Source organism: Trypanosoma melophagium (genome assembly GCF_022059095.1).
Source record: "Trypanosoma melophagium isolate St. Kilda chromosome Unknown ctg6segment0, whole genome shotgun sequence".
Taxonomy (NCBI): domain Eukaryota; phylum Euglenozoa; class Kinetoplastea; order Trypanosomatida; family Trypanosomatidae; genus Trypanosoma; species Trypanosoma melophagium.
In genome coordinates, this window is record NW_027125189.1 from 662,319 (window position 1) to 686,273 (window position 23,955).

The window sequence follows — 23,955 nt, forward strand, 5'->3', positions numbered from 1 at the left end:
GCTAGCGTGAGGTCATCAGCAAAAAAGCCGTGGTACAGAAGAGGAACTTGAGATAATCGTTTGCTTGGAGTGTTCATTACTATAGTGAACATAAGCGGGCCTAGAACCGTTCCTTGCGGTACGCCGCAGTGGAATAGCATTAGTGGTGAGGATTTTCCTTGGACTCGTACTTTAGCCTGACGTCCTTTTAAAAATGGGGCTGACCATCGGATGATGCGCGGTGGGAGCTCCATCTCTCGCATCGCAATAACGATTCGGTCGTGATCTACAGTATCGAAAGCCCTGGCGTAATCGACGAATACGGCACCTTTGCGCGAGTCATACGAAGCTCTCTTTGAGGGCTGCGCGCAGGTGCAGCAATTGGTCCAGTGTGGGGTGGCCAGGCCTGAACCCGGATTGTTGTGGGGTCAGCTTGGGTTCAATAACATCCCGAATAAGGGCTGCTATAATCCTTTCCATTAGTTTGGACATACGGCTAGTAAATGTGAGTGGTCTAAACGAGTCTGGGTCTGTTGCCTTCTTCCCTGGTTTGGGGAGGGGCGCAATAACACCTACTTTCCAAGCAGCTGGGAAAATACCAGTGCGGAGACTTTCATTGAAAAGTGAAAGGGTTTCTGCTTTCGCTCTGGGTCCCAAATGTTGGAGAGCCTCGCTGTAAATCCCATCCGGACCAGCCGCTGTTCCTTTCGGGAGAAGGCGCTGGGCCTGTTCCAGTTCCGCTTCTGTAATGGGTGCAAATTCCTCGTCGAGAACTGGGATGGGTGGCGGAGGGTGGGGGTGTGGGTGCCGTCTGGCTCGTGTGGGGCGCAAACGGATAAAGTGCTTGGCCTTCTGATTTTCCGTGAGCACCGTGTTGTTAATCTTTATCGCCGGGGTGCTCAGTGGGCGTGGGGCGTAAATCCTCTTTACAATGTTCCAACGGCAGCCGTCTGCTACGGCCATCTTGCCGCAGAGGGCTTTCCATCTTTTATGGGAGGCTTGTCTCAGCATCTCTCTGCGGCGTGCTGCCAACCTGTCTCTATAGACAGAGGCCTTACGTTGGCAGATCTCCGACTCAATCTCACTGAGTTCTGGAGGCCAAAAGGGGGCAGTGTATCGTCCTCCGCGGGGGACCGCTGCAGCTGTTGCGATGCGGATTGCGGAGGCGAGTAAACGTTCTCGCTTGTGAACGCTCATCTTCGGTGTTGGTAGTTTTCGGCATTGGGCATTTGACATTTGTCCAAAACGAGACCATTTCGCCTTCTTCCATGCATAGAGTGGGGCACGGAGGCGAGGGAACCGCAGTGGTTCATCATCATCATCTACTGCTGCTACTTCGAAGAGGGTGATATAATGGTCACTATCCGGAGAGAACTTGGCTGTCCAAGACTCTATGCGACACTCTCGGGATAGTGTCACGTCCGGCGCGGACCGTGACGTGTAGTGTGGCGGGTGCTTTCTCCAGTGTTCTGTATGACGCAATCGTTATCTAGGCACCATTGCGCTAGAACATCGCCACGTGTATCAGGTGGGATCGCGCGACCCCAGGCCAACGCATGCGCGTTAGCATCTGCACCAATGGGGTGGGGTCCGCTGGTCGTCAAGAGCGTGTCCAGTTGCGAGGCTGTAAATGATCTCCCTGGGAGAAGTATGCTGACGTCACTGAGAGCGCCAGCCCTTCTGTCAAGCGGATCGTTGCGTGGGTATACCCAATGCTCGCCACAACAGACGATCCTACTTCCACCGGCAGGTCTTCACGAACCAGAATCGAAACGCCGCCACCTTTAGAGGGGCAGGGCAGTCCATGATGTCGATAACCAGCGATTGTGAAACTCGACACTTCCGCAGAAGACATTTTCGTCTCGCTTAGAAGGCCGAATGGCACGTTTTCCTCAAAAAGGGCTTTGTGGAGAGCAAGCCTCTTGGCCTGGGTAAGTTCAGCTGAGTTCCGCTGCATACCTCGCAGGGAAGGGCCGGGATTTTCCTCCACATCACCGCTCAGCGGTAACTTGGTACAGGTGATACTGCTGACAGCACGTCGACACGTGCCCCAGGACCTTCTTGGATTCAGTTCTGCCCCAGCACGACGCGGCTGGTCCCGGTGCTGTGCGACGCCGTAGCTTAAGCGCCAGCGAGTTTTCCAGAAGAAAAACATTGCTGGCTCCAGGCTTCCTCCGGCAATGCGGGGCGCTGGACCTTGGCACCGCGTTGGGGCGGCCGGCGTCACCAAGCCCACGTTTGTGTAAAGGGGGAGATCCTGCAGGGCACCAGCAATCTGCGCCATGCTGCTGTGTATCGTCGACCACGTAGCGTGACCGCCCTTGTACAACCGAAACAAAAATTCCAGTATCGCCGAGGCGAGGGTGTGGTACCGCAGGAGATCGTCCGGCATTGCCTTTAGGTCGCGCAGCCAGTTTAAGTGGCGCTGGCGCGTCTGTTGCGTCTTGCTCCTCCATGTCACCTCGTGGATGCGTTTTGGCTTCTCTGGAAAGATTATCCATTTTCTTGGGCAGAGCGGGCTCTTTCCGAGGCACGCCCTGCCCGGCACGTTTAAACAAGGGACCGTGACGCTACGGAGCACTTGCCCCGGCATGTCACACAGTGCCTGGTCGATCTCGTCCGCGTTGCTGTCGTTCAGGCGTTGTTGGCGCGGGAACATCCAGCGTTCGTCGCCGTTTTTCTCTCCAGCGTCGTCTTGCGCCTCCGTCGTCGACTCCGTCGTAGCAATATCATCGACATCGATCCCATCGGCTTTATGATATCTTGCCTCAACGTCCTCAGCGCCCAAGTCTAGCTCAATGTGCCGTCGAGTCGCCACCTTTTTCTTGTTCGTTTTCTTGTGCTTCTTCGCCGGCTGGTTGTCGACAGCCATGCTGCTCTGCTGCTTGCTTGCCGTCCGCTTGGCGGTTCGCCCGGACTCCATGTCCGCCAACGCCCCGTAGGTGCGCCAGCGTGAGGGAAGATAGACGCCCCATAACGCCTGCGACGCATCCTCTGTCAGCGAGAATTCCCACGATCCGTCTGCCTCAGAGGAGGCGGTCTCCTCGTCCGCGTTCGGCGTCTTCTTCTTCTTTGTGCCCTTATTCTTTTCGGGGTAGTGGCGGCATGGGGCTGCGCCCAGGCGGAAGGTGTAGTTGCTCTGGTTGAACTGCAGCGTGGTGGGCATGCCAAGCCCCTCCTTCCCGCGGACGTAGAGCGCTGCCAGCGAGTTGCGAGCCTCCTTCGTCTCGAGCAGGTGCGGCGTCGACGGCACCAGAATCAACCCGTGGGCTCTCAGATTGCCGTCCGTCTTGTTTGAGCGCTTCTGCTGGGCCCGTGGACGATCGTCGTTGAACTGAAGGGAAAAATAGGGCAGCTGTAATGCGCTAAAGACGGTAGATAGGTCAAACTCGGTCAAATTCTCCAAATGGTGTTTGGTGCGAAAATTGGTGATCGACTGGGGTCTTAGCTCCTTATCATCGCCCTTGCCAACCGAGATGAGCGCGAGGCCGGACAGAATGTAAGTAACCTTGCGACGCTGATTCACTTCCCAGTTGAGTTGCGCGCGAAGCAGCGCGCGACGTGCCTGGCACGCAATCGACCGCCGCTTGGGTTCAGCGGGAAACTTGGTTTCCGCTCTTACTGTCCCCACAACTCCCAGTTCTGTCACGTCTTCCTCTTCTCCTTCTCGCGATGACCCTTCAACCTCACCCTGGGGTTGGGACCACTCCATGGGCTCCATCGTCTCCTCGTTCGCAGTGGTCAATCGCACCGCGCTGTCATCCGCTTCCTCCTCGTTTACATTGGTCCCTCTTAGACGTCGTTGCTGTGATGGTGGTGAGGCGCCTGCCCCTCCGTAAAGTAACGTTCCCTCATCGCGATGTCGCGATGGGTTCTTCTTCAGCTGATGCGTGTGTCGCTGTTGATGTTGCTGTTGCAGCCACTTATTCATGGTGGCGTGAAAAATGAGTTGACGTTCGTCGTCAGTTTGTAGCTCAAGAAGACATTTGAGTCTCGACAAGAAAAACGCGCGTGCCGGCGGCTTCTCGCGGTGGCGCAACGCTGTGTCGAATAAATGTCTGACCATCTTGGTCAGACCTGGCGTAATGCGGACATTCACGTTAACCGCAAACGCAAAAAAACATATGGACATGAAAATGCCACAATCTTCGCTGAAACGCACTTGTCGTGGGGTTGGGACAAATTCGACCGTGATGCTGTCATCGAACGGTCTGGAGGCACGCCGTACGTCCCGCTCCACTGGCGGTGACGGTGCCGAGTCGTAAACACGGAGCACGTACTTTTGACGTTGTTGACTTCCCAGTTGCTTACTGTGTATGTTGTTTGATGTTGCTGTTATGGAGGATAATGAAAATACCCCCGCGATCCAATGGGATCGTGTAAAGAGCAGGATGTAGATCAATCCGGTAGTGTTTTGGCTGTAGTGCTTGTCACTTACAGCTTCTTCTCCTCCTCCGTCGTGGCGCCCCTCGCCTCTTGTTGCACCTGCCATCCTCTTCTTTTGCATTGCCGCCATGTCTGCCATACGTTTCAGGACTTGAATCGAGCAGTCATCGATTTCGCCCACTTCCATGCATGGAAGGACAGACTTGAGAGGCATGTACAACCCGTAGATGAGGTCGAGGTCAGAGTTCGTGGTTTTTCCCTTAATCATGGTGCCGCCACTCAATACTACGCTCTTGAGTGGCGAGCACCGCTTCAGTTTTTGTGAACTTCATTGTCTCGTGTGTGTTGTACATTTCTTCGCCGTGGTCTTCAGCTTCGCCACCGCACATTGGGTAGTTATATCCTCCCCCGCGTCCAACACGGCGTCCACCGCGCTGGGCATTTCCACCAACTCGGCCTCGGCGGTTGCTTCCGCTGCTCCTTCCAGCGTAGGTGCCACTTCCGTTGTTGGCAGAAGAAAATCTTTGCACCGCGGATTGGAGATTTTGTATCTGTTTCTGCAGTTGGTCAAATCTATCCTTGACCGGTGCTCCGTCCCAGTATCCCGCTTGATTATTGTTTCCATCAAATACCGGTATGAAGGGCTCACCTCCGCTCAGGACATTGGTTGGAGGAGGAGATTGGGCAAAAAAGGCGCGGCTTTTCGGGTAAAGGAACTGTAGTGCTTCCATGGTTGTAGCCCCTGTATCTGCCGGTCGTTTAACTTCTACAGCTTCCTCCATCATGCAACGGTTCTGGGTGTCCATTTGTTTTCCCGGAAATAGAGGGAATATAAGGTTGCCGGAGGCGACGGCTGTTAACATGGAATCCTGTATAAGCTCATTTGCATTCTGATATACCCACCAATTGTGCGTAGCGAGGCGCTCCCCAGCGGACATGTTGAGTAGCATGTCGGCCAGCATAATGTGCGGATGGCTCGATCCGCTGTACAGGAGCGTCATGAGAATGAACCTCACCTCTTGTGAAAATGGACTGTTAGATTTCATCCTTTCTACGAACGCCTGCTGTAACAAGGCCCGTATCTCTGGTTTTTTCGCACGGGCTTTTAAAACGTCGCGCCGTTCAATATATTTGTCAGCTAGTTGTCTCCACGGATGTATTTTATATAGGCTGTCGCGTTGCAATGTGGTGAGTATTTCTGCACTGAACCCGCTGGAGTCAGCTGGTGGTTGTTCGACGCGCTTCTCCGTGTTCGACATTCGCGAAACGAACGATCTCGATTGAATAAAGAACGAAAACAACCTAAGCAAACACTTAGACTATCAGTTTGTGTGTAGAAAACAGAAAACATGAAAGTAAGAGATAGACATTAGTGTTGCAGTAATTAAATATAATGATATGTGCTTGAGCTTGAATAGCTTATATATATAATAAAAATAGACTAACCGTTTCATATTTCACCCTAAAAATCCACATTACCCTCAATATAAAACCAATACTCTTCTGACACTCTTGTTCCCATGGCCAAGCAAATTTATCACCCAATGCAAGGGTAATTGGGCAAAACTGGCTCAAAGCGTTATTAAAGAACTAGCCGGTTCACCCAACACAGCAGTTGCCCTCTACAGCAATGCTGGCGACAGACGCATCCGTCTGCGGATGGGGAACGTTATTATTTAAGGATAAAGGGGAGGTTTGGGCTGCTGTTGCTGCTTGGAGGTAAGTGCCCAAGAGCAAAATCCAGCGGGTGGAATATCTAGAGGGAAACCGTCCAAAAATTAGACGTGGCGAAGGGGTGGAACTTGCGATGGGGAGAGCGGGAGGCAGGTTAAAAAGGGGCTTCTCAGCACTTCCATTTCTTCAGTTTTGTTAATTGCTGGTAAGCGGTTGTAGGGGGAAAAAGTTGCGGCGCACTTTCGTTCCCAGGGGGAAACCCAATACCCACAGAAAACAGCAAAGTTACCATTTGTTCTTCTATTTTGTTTATTGTGCGGGAAAGCGAAGTTTAGATTATTCTTTTTGTTTTACCTTTTTTTATTTCTTGTGCTGGGGGAAACGCCGGCAGGGCTGTTCTGTCTCTCTTTCTCCCTCTGGGGCGCCGGGTCTCCGAGGGGCGGGGGTTTTCCACCCGAGGGTCCTTCCGGCGCCGGGGCGGGCGCGGCCCAACTAGGCCTGGCGGCGCGCGGGTTTCTTTTTTTTTGAGTTTCTTGTTCTCTTTGGCGGGGCGGTTCAAGGGGCGTCCCGGCGCCCTATTGTGGCTTGCGCCAGTGCGGGGCGGCGTTCGCCCACTTGTTTTTTTTGTTCTTGCTTTGGTTCGTGGGGGTTCGCCTCTGAGGTGGTCGTGGTGTGGGTGGAGGCGGGGCCGTCCGGATTGGCGTTTGCGTCTTTCTCTCTGGGTTTCCGCTGCGTTGTTTCGTTTTTTCGCAATCCTTCTTGTTTGTGGATGTTTGTTTCGCTAGTGACGTTGCTTCCTGTTTCATTTTATGTTTCTATTTTGGTGTGCCTGGGGTTCTGTGGCGCAGATACTGCTATCTTTATTAAGAGTGGTGATGTGTATTTTTTTTGTTCTTTGACACCCTCTTCATGTGAGGAGTGTTATTATAATTATAGTTATAATTATAATAATTATTAATTGTTCTTTCACCTGGTAGCGCACTTCGCACTTTAGATGGCACTTTATTCGGGAAATAGTAAAAGAGGATAGTTTGTATTTTTTCTTTCTCTTTGCTTTTACATGTGTAAATTTTTACTTTAAATATGCATGGATTTATGATAAATATTCTATTTTTTCCTCTTTTCGTTTACTTGGTCATGAAAACAGTCTGATCTCAAAGCTTCTGAGATGTGAAACTCTTTTTTTGTTTTGGTCATATCTCTTCTCATTTTTATTGGTTTAAGGCAATGAGTTCTAGTGAGAAAACTTCGGGATGTTTTAGCGATGTTCCGTACTGCAATCCGATAGAAAGCAGAGTTTTTTTTGAGACTTTGACATCGGCAAGGATGCATCGGATTTCTGAATCTATGATGACAAAAGCAGATTCGGTAGATTTCTTTGTTGATCGTGATACCCATTTTCACAATTTAATTTTTGGTATGAAAAAGAAAGTCAGTGAAGGTAGGAATTTGTCATCTGGTCTGGGAATATTTGGATTAGTTGATGTCATACCTTCCTTGTTTCAAAAGTTTTCTGTTCAAAGGATTATTCGAAATGGCGAAGGTAATAGTTGCTTTGTAACTATTGAATCAAAAAACCCAGAGGATCCCTTAGATGAACCTACTCTTGGACTCGATAAAGAATTATTTACCAGTGTAGTATTGTCTCTAGACCTTAAGGGTATTGATTTTCTCTGGCAATCTCTTATGTTATTTCTTATGGAAGATACAGAACCCGAAAAAGATATTGTTTACGTCTTACCCAACTTAAATGTTTATCTCCGAAATGGAAATTCATATGGTGGGTTTTTATTTTCTTTATGGGCTCTTGTAGTATCATCGATACTTCATCACTTTTTCACGATTCCAGTCGATTCTATTAAGCGAAGACTTAACAGAGTTCGTTTTTGGATTACGATTTCACAGGATTTTGAGAGTGATATTATTTCAGATAAAATTCATCTCTTTTTCGAGAATAAATTAAGAGTTTGTGTTTATCGGGTTTTAAATACGAAACCTATAAAAAATAAATATGAAGTTAAATCAGCTACTCTTATTAGTGTCGCTGATCGTGAAGAGTGGTTGGAGAAGATAACGGAGATAGTGGTAAATACTCATGAAGACTTATGTGATGCAAATGAGGAGTCTAGTGATAAATCTGAATTCACATTCTGCTGTATTTTACTTATTATCCCTGAGATAAAGTTGTTAAGGAAAGATTTGGAAAAACGTCTTTGTGACAGTTATACTAGTGTTCCAATTTCTGTTGCTACAGAGGAAAAAGATATTTACGAAGGCCTTTCTACTTTTGATAGACGTGTTCCTATTACAATATTTTCTTCGGAGAAACGTATCGAAGAAGAATTACTGAAACCAGAACATGAACGATACTTAAATCATTTTAATATAAAAACTATTTTAATTGGAGAGGGAAATTTTAATGATCGAAGTATCGTTCTTATTCGCCATTTGCTTCCTGGGAGTCCCTCACCAGTTCTCCTACCGTATCCAAAAGCGACTACTGTGGATTTTAAAAAGAACTCTTGTGAGGTAGATTATAATAGAAATTGTAATATTCAGGAAGGAATGAATCTTATTCTATGGTTATTTAGAAGGTTTAGATTTAACCTTTGTCAAAAAGGAATACAACCTGTTTTGCATGCGTCTAGAATTTCCTTTATTTCTACAAATGTTGCCTCATTTTTTAATGAGGTTGTGGATACAATGAAATCAACTGGCTTAATACGTTTCATGAAGCAAACGGATGAAACTAATCCTTTTAGGTTAGAAATTCTTGGACGAGCACTTTCCTATCGCTTTCGTTTACCTTACGAAGGAAAATTACCTGAACTAACCCCTTTTGATGTTAACTGTATTCTTTGGTGTCATGCACTTAGAGAATCCAAAATTACGGCTAATAAATTGATATCTAGTGTTCATTCCTTTCCTACATGGGTAGAAGAAGCAATAGATTTTTTTTGTTCTCGTCATCGAATATCATTGCAAAATGAGGGTGAGAGTAAACGAGAAAGGCTTATTAAGCTACTTTCTTCAGTACCAAAAGATAATGAAGGAATTTCGCGTGTAAAACTTTTTTTAATGCATACTTCAGGAGAAAGATCACCAATTTTAAAGCATTTTCTACGAACACCATCTACTTCATGCCGAGGTTGGTATGAACAAGCACCTATTGGAACAAATGTTGAGGTATCACCTAAACCACATGTTAGTATATATTGTTATCCTTCTCATAATGAATTATGCGAGGTGCATTTTGGAGATAGCATTTTACAGTGTCCTTTAGATATTTCATATCCCTTAATTGTCACTCATATTGCTCTTCACACTACAATTTTGAACAATGGTGTCTTTTTGGAGTATAATGACTTTTCTGCAGTACCACCTCTTGTTCCAATGCCTTTAGCAGTTCTTCAGAATCCCACATTGGACTCTTTTTTGAATGACTTTGATAACGGAAATGTGGGGTTTTGGCTTGATAACTGTATGAATTCTTCGAATTCTTTGTCAGATGCTATGGAGCTTGCGTCTTTAATGGCAAGAACGCCCTCATTTATTGGAATTTGTGATCGTGCTGCTTTACGTCGCAAACGTGCCCAAAAAGAATCTATTCTTAAACGTCAAAAATGTGAGGTTAATGAAACTCCCAAACCTTCTTCTGAAGCTGAGGGAGAAACTATTAGAGAGTTTGTAAATGCGGCAAGAAAGCTAGGCCGTGAAAATGCTGAAAAACGTTTTAAAGGAATGAGAGGATTTGGCTTTTTAAATCCTTCTCATGAAAGTCATTCTTTTTATCTTTATATTTTGGAACAATCTTTTTCGTAAATAATTTCTGCTTATTTTACAAAGATTGATTTGCAAATAAATCTATATATATATATATATATATATTCGCCTATCCCCCCAAAAAAGGATTTGAGCTTTATGATTTTTTTTTTTTTGAATTCCTTTGCTGAATTTTTCTTTTTGTCTTATGTTGCCTTAAGAGGATCCATTTAGTTCATAGAATGGAAACCTTACCCAAAGAGGAAAAAAATATCACTACCAAAGAAAAGTTTGGACGTGTACTTTCTTACGCTGCATTTCTGACTGTATCATGCATAGTATGTTTTAGTTTCCTTAACGTTTCTGATAGTGTTCTTCCCGAGTTACTCTCTGGTTTCTGGACTACTTCACTGCTTCCAGAAGAAGAAGGAATTAACCTTATTTGCTCATATGGATATACAAGGCGTTGTAACGCATTTATTAAGGTATCAGATGTTGTGGTAGATAACCTTTCAATGAAATTTGTTTCTTCGCAAGCTGCTGGCTGGGTGTCGGTAGAACCTATTGGTAAGGACGGCTGGATCATGTTAAGAAGCTCTAAAGGACACTTAATACTCAGGATTCTGGGAGCTTCTGGAGTTAAAACATTTTATTTGGAGCGTCGGTTGACCGATACAAATTCTACTTCTCTATGGGGAAAGAAATGGAGACAAGTATGTGCAATATTTATTGCTGTTGGTTTGTTCAAATGGTTTCAGCTAAAATGTTTTCCCCATACACTCATTGATCAACGTAGACGGCGTTACAGAGAAAGGACTCTGAGGACCGATACAATGAAAAAAAGGAATTAAACCCTTTCTGACTCGTTTTTTTTTTCAAAAAAAAAAAAAGAGAGAGTTGGGTTTCAAAAATTCTTCTGTAATCTGTATTTTTGTGTCTTTCGAGTAAGTATTATTTGATAGATTTCTTTACTGTTTTATTCTCTTGATAATGGTATTTTACTTTGTTTTTATTTCTTTCCTGGCATAATATTTGAATCTTTCCTTTCTGTGATCTTTTTTTCTTTTGATATGTATATATCGTTTTATCAGCACTATTCAGTGTATTACTTATAATAATACGTTAAAAGAAGTAGGTTTCGATACATAATAATTAACTACATATGCAGAACGCAAAAAAGCGTGAGCTTTGCTACGAAGCTCGTGATTTGTATCACAAGTGTCTTGATACTCTCCCCGAAGACTCAGAAAAAGAGTGTCTCAATCAAAAAAAAGATCTGGAAAAGGCTTGTCCTTCTAGCTGGATTAAGTACTTTGAGAAGCAGAGAGAAAGGGAGGTGATTCTTCAGCTCCAGTTGGAACGTAGCAGTGGTCGCGAAAGATAGCACCAGATATTTTCGTTCTTTTTTCTTATTTGTCTGATGATAATCGACAAAATGGTGTTCCTTTTAGCTTGTTAGAAGCTGCTGTAGATTTTTGTGAATAATACCGAAAAGTTATGGGTCCTTCATGCCTTCCTTGTTTATATCTAGTTGATACTTCTCAGCTTTACAATTTCTTCATACCACACACACGAAAAAAAAATATTTATATCCTTTTTTTGCTTCTTTTTAAAGTATTTTTTTTTTTGTAGTATCAAGAGAGACAGAAATATTATTTTTGTTTTAATATATATCTTTTTTTTTTTACTATAGGAATCATGAGCCTTGGAAAAACCATTTACGTGGATAAGGAGCTTGCAGATAACATGCAAAGTGTTTCACAGATACGGACGATGAGTGCTTTATTAGCAGGTGTTGGAGCAGGGGTTTTGGGGTTGACCGGTTTTCTTGGTGCAATTTTTTTCCTCTGTAGCGCAGCATTTACTTCGCTTGTGATACTAAGTTTTGCCTGTGATGGCGCACCTGAGCGATACTTTCCATCTGGGAAAAAACTTCTATTCTCTTTTGGGAATCTTACCACTGGGGCTATGACGTACATCTTGGCCTGGACAGTAGCATATGATGCGGTTTACATATTTTAAAGTACTATTTTGGGAATTTCTGTGATATTGTATATAGAGAAACTAAGAATTGTTTCTACAGTATCAAAAAAGTGAGGATATGAACAAGATTACACTTGTAATACATAATTGAAAATTTCATTTATTGCTTTCATGTCTTTACCTTTTATTATTGTTATTATTATTATCATTATTTATATATGAAACATACGTGTAGTGTTTTTTTTTCTTTTTTTTTTCTTCTGTTGAACCATTCGCAGCTGCTAATGGAAGGTCTGGCAGCGGAACTGAACCATAAAATTAGTAATTTATCTGAGTTGCCTGTGCTTACTCACCAAGGTATCAGTATTTCAGTAAAAGAAATAAATGAAGAAAAAGGCGAACGAAAAAATCATAATGAAAATCTGCAGAAGGATTTCTCTATATTTACCACTGTAAACAATATTGCAACTTTGCAGGTCAAAAAGAGGTTGAAATATTTGACTGAGGACTTAAAGGAGCTCTGGAATATCAATGTAAATCAAGAACGTGCATTGGGTCTCTTGGATCCCGGTTTTTTTACTACCAGAAGCATTGATTACATTAGAGGATATTCTGGAGAACGAAGAAAAGGAGAATGAGGTGTTAACAACAGTAGTAAATGAGAAACCTACAGTAACATTTTTCTCAAATGGTGGGGTGCCTTCTTGCCAAATTTCAACAGTTAAAAAAACTAATGCTATATCATCAAACTTTGGGACAAGAGAAAATGAATTACCGCATCAAAAGAGTGTATTGAGTGTGAATGAATTGCCTCCAGAATCATCTGAAGGTGAAATAAATTTATCTAAGCTTGAATTTGTAAAAGTAACTAGTGAAAGAGAGGGAATTAGCCGTTTGCTAGCTGAAGCAAAGAATGAGATTGATGATTTGAAATATGTATATGAGCAAAAGGTTCATTCTCTTCAAGAAGAACTTAACACTTATCAGGGCATCTCTGTGAGACTTCACGAACTGGAAAATGTACGATACATGGAGTGTATTTCGGCCTCAACAAAACTTTCAAAATGTGAACAGGAGGTAACGACATTACGTAAATTACTTGTTTCATCAACAGAAAAAGGAATTTTCATTACAAACCGAAAGGAAGGTGTAGAAGAGAGAACTATGTCGCAAATAAATTCCCTGGAAGATGCATTGGGGACTGCGGTAAAAATGGATGCTGTTTTGTTGGAAAATGCGTAAAAACGAGATTTGGCGTATTCTGTTGCACCAAAAGAGATGGATAACCTCCGAAAGAAAATGAGAGGCAAGAGATGAAACTGTAAATCAAAGGGAAATATACGAAGAAAAGATCAAGAACATGGAAGTTGAAATACGTTCATTACAACACTTTAAAGAAAATTTCTCGGGTATGAGCAAAGGGCTAGTTGGGCATTCTTTGCATGAAGGCAAGATAACAGCTTATGAGGAAGAATTAAGCAGACTCCGATCTTGTTTGAGTGATATGAATAGATTAATATTTACTCTTAAACAGGAGAATACGATGCTTTCTTCTAGCCCACAAAAAATAAATGCATCTAAATGTGACGCATTTACTCAATGTGCTGCTATTACACAGTCTAATGCCACTGTAAATACTTCTACAGAGTTAAATTCCTCTGAGAGCACTTTACAAATAATCAATTTAACACGTGAGATTGATAATCTTACCAGAGAGCGCGATGAGCTATAAGAAGAGTTAGAAACTCCACAACTAGCGCATAATATAGAAAATGATTTTTTAACAGGAAAGCTAATAAAAACAGAATCTGAACTTTAATTATAGCAGTTGCAACTGAATTCACAAAGAGTGAAAAAAAAAACTCACTGAAAACATGTGATAAAACTACACAGACGATTGAATGTATTTCGAACATCGATTTTACACCGAGAGAAAAATTGGTACGGGATGAGATCAATGACACAGTGAAACAGGAGGCCGCTTTTATCGTTAATCTTTCTCCTCGTTTGAAGGAAAGATGTGAGGGTAGTGAATTTCGTTTGCCCAGTAAAGAATGCAACGTAGATTCCCAAAATAAACCGACTTTTCGAGAAGTAGAAGAGCCCCGCAAGTCCTTTTCTCAGAAATCAGAAAGTCGACAACCTCTTTATTATCATTCTGTGTGTCGAGGCCCAAGTCATGACACTGAAGCTTGCATTTGGTGTTCCAACAGAGTTAATAAATCGTTGGGTGGAACTTTTGGAAGTTCAAATTCTCATCGATAAAGAAGCGGTAACGACTGTCTAATAACAATTGTACACTATACTTAGATTTATTTATTTATTTTTTTTACAAAAAAAAAAAAACTATTTATAGCTTTTTCATCATTGCTCTTATTCTTTTTTTTGTTCTTTATCCTTCTTTTATTCTCCCTACCTCTCTATGAAATACTTAGAACTACGCAATGTAGTCTGGAAAACTCGTTACAAATTATTTCTGTATTATTATTATTATTATTATTATTATTATTATTATTATTATTATTATTGTTATTAAAGTTGAAATCTTTCGTGCGAAAATTACAATTCATTGAACACTGAATAAATTTCTTTTTTTTTTTCTGCTTGCTTTTTTTTTTTCCTTCGTCCGTATTACACGTAAGTGTGCGAGTTCATTTGTGTTTTTTTTTCCCCCATATTCTTTATTAAGAACTACCGCTGTCACCACCGTTACTATTATTATCTTAAATATTTTTATCCTTGTTCTCTTTTTATCCTTTTAAATTAGAGCAACGGCCAGAAAAGAATTTCGTTTACCAAACAAACAACAGAACAAATAGAAGCAAATAAAAAGCGCAAAAAACAACAAACAAACACAAGAAAAGAAAACCAACAAAACCTTAATTTTTTTTTTCAAATGACCACGGTTGCTGTGCGGCGTGGCGGAAGGTTCACCAGTGTCAGGCCAACAGGCTTGGCGTTGAATAAGAAGGGCCTCCGCAGTGTGCGAGAGGTGACGGTGGAGAACTACAACGCAGAGTATCTTTACCTACGGGAGAATGACCTTACAGAGTTCGACACTGAAGCTAATATGGAGAATCTAAAGGTACTTGATTTATCTATCAACGATATTGGTGGATCAGTTGACTTCTTGAGCAAGACTCCATTTCTGCGCCATCTCTACATGACAGGGAACAAGATTGAATCTTTACACGGGATTTCAAACTTTGTATCTCTGGAAACGGTATGCCTCAGTGACAATGCTATCAGCAGTTTTGAGGGTTTGGACCGTCTTCCTAACTTGCGGGTTCTTTCCCTTAATTTCAACAGTATTTCATCCTTTGAGCACTACCCCAATCTTCCTTCATTGCACACGCTTAACCTTGTGGGAAACCCTGTGGCGGAAATTCCTTCATACAGAAGCATGGCCATCGCTATCAATAATCCTAATCTCGTTTCTATAGATGGTAGTCCTGTTCAGGGAGAAGAAAGAGCGGCTTTGGAGCATTATCAAGGAAAGATTGTATATTGCATTTGTGAGGGATTCATTGTTGAGGGTGATAACGTTGAAGAAGCCGCTGACGCGTTCCTACTAAAACTTCAACGTGTACGAGAAAAAGCCAGGTACCTACAATTATGTTCTATTCGTCTTGCACCAGAGGATGAAACTTGTAATGTTCTTACAGAAGGTGTACCAGTTCGTCTAAACTGTTGTATGCAAGATATTCGTTCATACGAGCAACGAACTACTGATGCATTCCATTCACGCTATCTTATGCCTGTGGTTTTTAACGTTGCTGGTGATGCAACTGAAGTTTTTGTGGTTGGATCCATGAACAATTGGACTGATCCTATTGAACTGGATCGTTGTGAAGAAGGGGGTAATATTTATTTCCACACAACTCTTTATTTACCAAAGGGAGATTATGAGTACCGATACATTGTGGATGGCACTGAAATTTTACCTGAAACAAATGGCGTTTTGTCAAAGCACAAACAAGGATACTGTTACCTTCACAGGGTTACAGAATTGGAAGAATCCACTGATGACCGGGATACTATTTTACATATCCGATGGATGAAAAGCACTCAAGGTAACCATTATGAAGTTATTGAAGACAACAATACATTGGTGTACACTCCAACTGCAGCGGATGTGGGTTGCTGTCTGCGTGCCGAAGTACTTGCATATGTTGATGGACTCTTCTCTTTCTTGTACTTTGATATTTCTACTCCAATTGTTGCCGCTCCACCTACTTGCCCTCATCTTGAGATAAAAGGTAACGCTGTGGAAGGTCATGTGCTAATGGCAGAAGCAGACTATGTTGGTGGTCTTGAAGGTGATTCTTCCTTAAACTGGTTCCGCATTACTCCTGATGGTACGGAAATTCCTATTGATATCAGTGATCCATGGGCTGGATACAAATTGACAAGTGACGACATTGGTTCTTGCATTAAAGTAAAATTCACTCCCATTCGAAATGATTGGGTAGCAGGTGAACCTAAATCTGTTGTTACAGCACCTGTGGTGGCCGGTCCTCCAGAGTGTGAGTCCATTAAGATCATTGGTAGCCTTATTCAAGAGAGTGAACTGGAGGTCGAAGTTGTATACTCTGGAGGAGTAGAGGGAGAGAGTTACTATCAGTGGCTTCGAAAGGATGACAACTCAGAAGAGTACTTCCCTATTGAGGGTGAAAATTCCACACGGTATGTTCCTACCCTCGAAGATGTTGGTAAATGCCTGGCTGTTGAATATACACCAGTAAACAAGCAAGGAGAAGAAGGTGAGACCTGTCGATGTGTCTTGGAAAAGCCCATTGAACCATCTGCACCAGAAATTCACAATCTCCGAATTGTGGGAGAACTTGTGGAACAACACGTCTTAACACTTGAGTATGAGTACACTGGTGGACATTTTGGACCACATATGATTCAATGGTTTCGTCGCGATCGTAACAAGCGCTTAACTAAGGTTGGTCGTCCGAACAGTGCGACACTCGCTCTCACAAAACGTGAAGTAGACTGTACGATTGAGGTCGCCGTGACACCTGTACGGTTTGATGGTTTACAAGGACGAGCTGTAACGGCAAAATCAGATGGTGTTGTCTCTGCTGGTGTTCCGCAAACAAACTTTGTTAACGTGGTGGGTGAACCACTTGTTGGTAATACCTTGGAACTTGAAGTGGATTACTTTGGTGGAGAGCCTGGAGAGCCGATCATCGAGTGGGCTCGTGAGGACCCAGATACCGAGGCGTTTGAAGTTATTGAGACAGGTGTACGCAGCTACAGAGTGCAGAAGGAGGATCAGGGTAAGATGATTCGCGTTACATACACACCAGTGCGCAAGGACGGTGTCCTTGGTGAAGCTAAAAGTCGTATTGTGCAGGTACCACAAGGGGATGCAGAGGAGGAAACTCCCGTACCAGAAGAAACCAACAACCGCTATGTGGACCCAAATGACAATTCTGCAGGCATGTATGCGGAAAAGAGCGTGACGGCGGTGTATCCTGCAGAAGAGACGGAGAAGAAGGAAGGGGAAGAGGAACAGGAAAATAAGGCTGAAACAGCGGAAGAAGCCCCACATACTGATGAGGCTGTACCCGAACTGGCGAAGGAGGAGGAGGGTAAAGATGAGGAAGAAGAGAAGGGTAAGAAGACTGAAGAGGAGAAAGGGAAAAATTATAACTTGGTCGCTGCACGTGATTCAGACGAAGATTCTGAAGATGCTGAAAAGCAGAACTGACCAAAATCGAAGGAAAATTGTTTTTTTTTTTTCGCAAACACAACCATCGCAAAAATGGGACTCGGGTGGTATGACGTCTCTTGGCACTTTATTATCTCTGTGTGTCACTTTGTGTTTCATCCGTGTATATGTATAAATGAAGGTGGGCGTGCAGCAAAAGGAAGACACGGAGAACTTGTTTCGTTTTTCTTTATTTTCATCATTCATCGAGGGTTATAACTCAAAATCTGAAAAAAAAAAAAGCGTGAGAATACATTAGAAGAAAAGGGGAGGAGACTCGATACTGAACGTTGTAGAAAGGTAGTGGAGTAAAAGTGAGAGTGAATGAGAAGGAAAGAGGATAAATCGTTTTGAACGGATTGTACCCATCGTTTAGTGAAATATTAAGGGAAGAAAAGTGATAAGAAGGGCGAATTCTGTTCCTTATTATTATTTCTATCTTTTTTTTTTCTTTCCTGGCAATGTGGCTGTCACATTTTCCCTATATTTAGTAAAAAGGAAAAAAAAAGAAAGATCTTCTGTGCATTTAATTCTTCTTTTAATTTTCTAGAAAGAAGGGGTTTCCCCCTTTTCTCTGGATGCTTCTGTTTTTTTTTCTTAAATTTGAAATACCTTGAGAATAGAATGCACAGTGTCTCTCTGAGCTAATTTCCTCGAGTGGGAGAGATTTGTAGGTAGTACATACAGTTGCACCAGGTATATATTGACCTGTTAGCTTCATGCGTTCTTTTCGTCGACCGCTTCTCTTCTTAGTGCCTGGATTTAAACCATCACCCCAACCCCAAATTCTTAAGGTACCACAACATCAAGAAGAAGAAGCGCATTATCAACATGCAGAAGAACATTTGACTTTTCATGTGAAACCTCCAAAAATGTCATTGCGTGAAAAGATAGTATCAGATCTTAGTGATGAGGTATTTTCGAAGGGTAATGTACACCTTAAGAATGTAAATACCCTCTCCGCTTTACCAGAAGGATTACATTCATTTCCTGAAGTGTGTTTTATTGGAAAACCTAATGTTGGAAAATCGTCTATAATATCGTGTTTACTACACAACCATAGATTAGGCCGTTCAGGTCGTATACGCGGAACTACACGTCTGTTGCAGTTTTTTAATGTGGGAGATGCTTTACTGTTGGTGGATACTCCTGGTTATGGCGGATGGAAAGGGCGAGAACTCTCTCAAAATCTGGTTGAACGTGCAGGTGCTTTTGCTATTCTATTTCGCTATCTTGCTCTACGCAAAAAAGGTGCTTTAAAAAGATTGTATTGGGTAATGGAGGCTTCCAAGCCAATTCAACCCAGAGACGAAGAAATTTTAGCTTTCTTACAGGGTGAACAAATACCATTTTCCTTAATTCTTAATAAAATAGATCGATTTCATGGTGATAGTGGAGCCCTTCAACGACAAATGGAGGAAATATGGGAATTTGTTGGTAGTGATAAAGTTCCCACACTGGGTGTTAGATCTAATCCAAAGTTTCCAGAAAAATGTCTCAACATTACAGCATTGCAAAATGATATTACTTATTACTGTACATTGGACCTCACTCGTACAGAAGACTTAACTTACAAAAAATTTAAAGAGTTAAGTTACTCACCTCCATCTGCAGATGATATAAGCGCAGTGGAAAGACGTTACCCGGTTGAATCCTTTATTGTACCAAGAGAGGATAATTTGTCATTGGAACAGTTTGTATTGATGCATGAGGAAGCTAAGGCCAAATACTTGGCGACATCACCCAAAGCAGCATTTCTTTCATCAAAAGAAAAGATTGCACGATATTTATCCTCTTGCTCTGATGAGGAGAATGATACAATTGAGAAGAAACAACGTGGAAGTGTCGATCTTACACCATTAACAACAAAAATTTCTTCAACACCGTTAAAGATTGATGCATCAATAACGAAAAAAACTACATCTCCTTCGTTTGATTCTTCATCTTCTGTGGCGAACTTATCCAGGCGTTTTCGTGTACGTGCATCACTTCGAGAATCACTGCATCATAGCCGTGAAGATGGTTTTCACTTGGAGGAAAGGGATACAACTACACCTGAGATGTGTTCCGCAGTTATTTCTCCAAAAGTTGATAATACAGTTCCACTGCCTTCTTCGTGCAGTGAGGGGCCAGTATTGCCATTAGTCAGTACATCAGTAGTACCACAACTTCCTCCTACTCTTGATACTGACACAGACACTGTACGAGCTATTAATGGTATTCGTATACCAAAGAGTATGATTACAGCCTCTGTGGCGCAGCTTCCCGCAACACAAGAAGGTTCATTTGAGTACTTTGTGCAGCATTCAGGTGCTCGAGGGTATGAAAGACTTTTAGAGGCAGAAGCTAAAGGAGAACATACATTTGTAGAAGAAGGAGAGCATGCAAGTCTTTTTGAATCCGATGAATTCTCTACATTTAGACGTCCGAAGAAAAAGAGTGTACGCAAGAAACGGTTAGAAATGATATTGGAAAAGTATGTCGCACGTGTACGTAAGCCACGTTCGTTGTATATGCAGGCAGAGGGTTATATGTGTCCATGGTTGGCTGGTGCTGGACAGGCGTCTCGGAGAGTTGTAGTGGGTATGGCATCTAATCAGTGCTCTATGTCTGGTAGTAATAATAGTGGTGGACTTATGAAAGGACTAAAGCGTACTGGATTTGGCGGTAAAAGTCACTCTGCATACACGCTCAAAAACCGTGGACGAGCGACGAAGAAGACAGGGAGTTGGGCAACATAGCATGTATGTTTTTCCTTTTTTTTTTCCCATTTCTCCACGATGAGGGATGATGGGGCAGTTAAAGTACAAGTTAAACTTCAAAGGGGGAAGGTTAAGAAAGGGAGGGAGCAAAAAAAAATAAGACGAAGACATCTCAGAAGAGGGAGGTAAAAAAAAAAACAAGGTAATGAATGAAACACTGTTTTTATCCTTCCAAACAAAAAAAAAAAAAGAAACAAAAAAAATGTCTGTTGATACGCGACACCAGCCTGTTTTTTCTTTTTTTTTTCCTCCGAATACATTATCTACACAGGAGTTCCACAGGGTAGCAACTGAGAGGCACATATATAGTAATCTGAGAATAAAAAAAAAGTAAAGATTCAAAGAAGCAGAGAAAAGAAAGAAAAACATACATCAAGATCAACTAAGGCGTTTTATTACAGAATCAATCACTTGTACTCACAAGGTGAGGTAGAGGGAAGAAAATGGGTTCAGATATCTTTGAACTGAGAGGGAACACCGCTCTCTATGATGTACTGGGTTTACCCAAGACCGCAACAGATGCTGAAATTCGCCGTGCATACTATAAATTGGCAGTGTTATATCATCCAGACAAAAACCCTGATGGTGTGGAACTTTTCAAGGAGATCAGTTTTGCTCACAGTATTTTATCTGATCCAGCACAACGTCAATTGTACGATAGTCAAAGACTTCGGAAGCACATTGAAGGACAGGCACGAGCATATGATCCCATGATGGATCCTAATGTTGAACTTACGGCGGAAGAATTACGCAAGTTTGTAGAACGGAAACGTATGGAAGAAGAGGCCAAACAAAAGGACAGGAGTGAGTTCGAAAAGCGACGTGAGGAAGAAATGCGGCGGCGCGCAGAGTATGATGCCCAAAATCCTGAATTCAAGAAGGAATACGAACGAATGCGTGCTCTCGCAAAGAAAGATGCCTCTGAGCGAGCTTCTACATTATTGAAACATCAGCAACCTACCACCGCTGAGTTGATGCAATCTTTGGAAAGGAAACAACAAGAAGAAAAGAATATATTTCAGTCACCATCCACCACAGGTACAAGTAATAGTGGTGGTAAGGTAGATATGGGGAGGTCGACATCAAATTCAGTAAAGTGGAGTATGATGCAAGAATTCCGTGTTCGTCACAATGGTGAAACCCCGGCACCTGGTACCATAACAGTGAATACTGAATCTAATAACTTGAGCACTCGCTTGGCCTTTGTAGCAGAGATGGATAAAAATTCTTACAGCTGCAATGTGGAGAGACGCATTGACAAATACGCTAATTTTGATTACCGCAGTTTTGTTGAGAAGGGTATTGATGACAGCTGCGGTGTCCTTGACGATGCTATACTTGCCGATGCTTTGGGCCATTACGACCGCAGAAGGTGATCCTGTGAGAGCACAGACATACTAAATAAAAAAAAAGAATAAAAAACGAATATGAACGTCCACACACACACCTAATTACACTGGAGTAATGGAATATATGTTAAAAAAGTGCGTCTGTTGCATTATCATTTGGCAGAGTTTTTTTTTTATGCCTTTCACTTTGTGTGTATAAGAGAGTGCTTCCACTTTTTTTTATTCCTCCTTCTTTTTTGCTGTTTTCTTTTTTTTTTTGTGGCACCATGCATGATGAGCCAGAGTTTTTCCTACTGTATACCAATATTTAGTTCATACTGGTGGCATTGCTAATGCTACTATCGATATTTCTACAATTGTTTCTACTCCTAACAAAAATGAGAATAATAATAAAACAATAACTACTAATACAGTTATTATTATACTTTCTGGAAATATATGTGAGACTTTTTTTCTTGTTCTCCTCCTCCTCCTCCTCCAAGTAATAAGGTTTTTTTTTTTTTTTGGATTAAGCCAACTCTTGGTGAGAAATAAATCGCTTATGGATTCAATTGATCAGTTTCTGGAAACTGTCAGCAAGGGGATGTGTCCCCGAGAAGCTGAGGTGATGAAGTTATGCAGCAGAGCCCGTGTTATCCTTGACGCCGAATCTAACACACACGTTATACGCGCCCCATGTACTATTGTTGGTGATATTCATGCCCAATTTTTCGACCTAATTGAGATGTTCCGTGTGGGTGGAGATGTTCCTGATGTAAACTACGTTTTCATGGGTGACTACGTGGATCGTGGACATCATGGAGTGGAGACCTTTCTACTTCTCCTTGCCCTTAAGGTAAAGTACACCAACCGTGTGGCACTCCTGCGTGGCAATCATGAATCCCGCCAGATTACCCAAGTATACGGTTTTTACGACGAGTGTCTGCGCAAGTACGGCAGTGTCAATGTCTGGCGCTACTGCACTGATGTCTTTGACCTCCTCCCCCTTGTCTGTGTGGTGGAGGAGAAGATACTGTGCGTGCACGCCGGCCTCTCCCCCATGATCTCCACCGTCAGTCAGATGGAGGCGATTGAGCGGCGCTGCGAGGTCCCGCACGAGGGGGCGATGTGTGATCTTCTCTGGTCGGACCCGGAGGAGATCGACGGCTGGGGCCTCTCCCCCCGCGGCGCCGGCTACCTCTACGGCGAGGAGGTCGTCCGCAACTTCCTCGACACCAACAAGCTAGAGCTCCTCTGCCGCTCCCACCAACTGGTGATGGAGGGGTACCGGGTGATGTTCGGCGATACACTCGTGACGGTGTGGTCAGCACCGAATTACTGCTACCGCTGCCAAAACGTCGCATCAATATTAGAATTAGATGAACACCTCAATAAAAATTTTAAGCTTTTTGAGGCGGCACCAGATGAGGCAAGAGAACCGGCAAAAACCACAATGCCAGAGTACTTCTTGTGATTGTGAAGTGTAACGATGGTATTGTTGGCGGTGATGAGGTTTTACGATGGTTTGCGGCTATAGCGGCGGTATTTACAGGATCTCTTTTGTCAAGGTAGAATATTTCAACAACAGCGGTCATGGAATCAAAGGCAAGAAACGAAAGGACGAAGAAATAAAAAAAAAAAAGAAAATGCAATTCCGATGGAAAAACATCTTTCTATATAACTAATGTGCTGCAAAAATGTGCATAAGTGGTTCCTTTTTGTTTTTGACTCTTTGAGTTGTTTCCAAACACCATTTGTTTCGCAGCTTCAGTACGTTTTTTCTCCTTCCTGATGTTTTTTATTTCTTTCTTATTTCGACAACTATATTCATACCTTTTCTTTGTTCCTTCATTTAAATCATTGCTATCTTTGAAATATATATATAATACGAGCATGCCCTCTTTCCGCATATGTATTTTCTCTGCTTGTTTTGTGCTCTTCCTGCCCATGGAGTGTGCTGTGAATCTTATTGGAGGTACTGATAATAATATCCCTATTTGGGCAGGTGAAGTAAGGCAATGAGAGGAACAAGAAAATACAATGGATCGAGCTGGAGATAAGGTAGGAAAAGCTCAAAAAAAGTGAGGAAACAATGAAAAAATAAAGTTATTCAGATATCAGTAAGTAATATGCGATGAGGTTAATGTGTTCTACCGAGTGTTTCCTTGCTTCAAATAACAGAGAATGTATTGTATGCCAGAGTGTGAGGAGAAAATAATGTACACAAATACACACACACGTTCACGCAATAAACCTATATACATATTTAAAAAAAAGATAGAGCCGGAAAAAAAGGAAATAGAGAGTGTGTCTAAGGGATGACTAGAAGGAGAAAGAAAAAGAAAAAAAAAACGAAGCG

The 23,955-nt window shown here is 42.6% G+C and overlaps 10 protein-coding genes across 10 annotated transcripts; all 10 read left to right on the forward strand.

Moving 5' to 3' along the window:
- Nucleotides 1-7,266: 7,266 nt before the first annotated feature.
- Nucleotides 7,267-9,861, forward strand: LSM04_004423 (uncharacterized protein; the record flags this gene model as incomplete). Its single annotated transcript, XM_067332504.1, has 1 exon — nucleotides 7,267-9,861. One exon carries the CDS (start codon nucleotides 7,267-7,269, stop codon nucleotides 9,859-9,861), a length of 2,595 nt encoding a protein of 864 aa, XP_067186890.1.
- A 182-nt stretch (nucleotides 9,862-10,043) lies between these two features.
- LSM04_005952 (uncharacterized protein) lies at nucleotides 10,044-10,652 on the forward strand (the record flags this gene model as incomplete). Its single annotated transcript, XM_067332505.1, has 1 exon — nucleotides 10,044-10,652. One exon carries the CDS (start codon nucleotides 10,044-10,046, stop codon nucleotides 10,650-10,652), a length of 609 nt encoding a protein of 202 aa, XP_067186953.1.
- A 311-nt stretch (nucleotides 10,653-10,963) lies between these two features.
- On the forward strand, nucleotides 10,964-11,185 carry LSM04_009415 (Cytochrome c oxidase; the record flags this gene model as incomplete). Its single annotated transcript, XM_067332506.1, has 1 exon — nucleotides 10,964-11,185. The coding sequence occupies one exon, from the start codon at nucleotides 10,964-10,966 to the stop codon at nucleotides 11,183-11,185; it is 222 nt and encodes a 73-aa protein (XP_067187113.1).
- A 314-nt stretch (nucleotides 11,186-11,499) lies between these two features.
- Nucleotides 11,500-11,823, forward strand: LSM04_009346 (Rab5-interacting protein family; the record flags this gene model as incomplete). Its single annotated transcript, XM_067332507.1, has 1 exon — nucleotides 11,500-11,823. The coding sequence occupies one exon, from the start codon at nucleotides 11,500-11,502 to the stop codon at nucleotides 11,821-11,823; it is 324 nt and encodes a 107-aa protein (XP_067187111.1).
- A 245-nt stretch (nucleotides 11,824-12,068) lies between these two features.
- LSM04_005382 (uncharacterized protein) lies at nucleotides 12,069-13,026 on the forward strand (the record flags this gene model as incomplete). The annotated part of the gene is made up of 2 exons (XM_067332508.1): nucleotides 12,069-12,354; nucleotides 12,410-13,026. The coding sequence occupies 2 exons, from the start codon at nucleotides 12,069-12,071 to the stop codon at nucleotides 13,024-13,026; spliced, it is 903 nt and encodes a 300-aa protein (XP_067186931.1).
- Nucleotides 13,027-13,144: 118 nt separating this feature from the next.
- LSM04_007942 (uncharacterized protein) lies at nucleotides 13,145-14,049 on the forward strand (the record flags this gene model as incomplete). The annotated part of the gene is made up of 2 exons (XM_067332509.1): nucleotides 13,145-13,475; nucleotides 13,610-14,049. The coding sequence occupies 2 exons, from the start codon at nucleotides 13,145-13,147 to the stop codon at nucleotides 14,047-14,049; spliced, it is 771 nt and encodes a 256-aa protein (XP_067187045.1).
- Nucleotides 14,050-14,680: 631 nt separating this feature from the next.
- Nucleotides 14,681-17,506, forward strand: LSM04_003951 (AMP-activated protein kinase; the record flags this gene model as incomplete). The annotated part of the gene is made up of 1 exon (XM_067332510.1): nucleotides 14,681-17,506. The coding sequence occupies one exon, from the start codon at nucleotides 14,681-14,683 to the stop codon at nucleotides 17,504-17,506; it is 2,826 nt and encodes a 941-aa protein (XP_067186859.1).
- A 719-nt stretch (nucleotides 17,507-18,225) lies between these two features.
- Nucleotides 18,226-20,247, forward strand: LSM04_008765 (GTP binding domain; the record flags this gene model as incomplete). Its single annotated transcript, XM_067332512.1, has 1 exon — nucleotides 18,226-20,247. The coding sequence occupies one exon, from the start codon at nucleotides 18,226-18,228 to the stop codon at nucleotides 20,245-20,247; it is 2,022 nt and encodes a 673-aa protein (XP_067187084.1).
- Nucleotides 20,248-20,711: 464 nt separating this feature from the next.
- LSM04_008138 (DnaJ domain) lies at nucleotides 20,712-21,644 on the forward strand (the record flags this gene model as incomplete). Its single annotated transcript, XM_067332513.1, has 1 exon — nucleotides 20,712-21,644. One exon carries the CDS (start codon nucleotides 20,712-20,714, stop codon nucleotides 21,642-21,644), a length of 933 nt encoding a protein of 310 aa, XP_067187059.1.
- A 514-nt stretch (nucleotides 21,645-22,158) lies between these two features.
- Nucleotides 22,159-23,070, forward strand: LSM04_007924 (Calcineurin-like phosphoesterase domain; the record flags this gene model as incomplete). Its single annotated transcript, XM_067332514.1, has 1 exon — nucleotides 22,159-23,070. The coding sequence occupies one exon, from the start codon at nucleotides 22,159-22,161 to the stop codon at nucleotides 23,068-23,070; it is 912 nt and encodes a 303-aa protein (XP_067187043.1).
- Nucleotides 23,071-23,955: the final 885 nt, after the last annotated feature.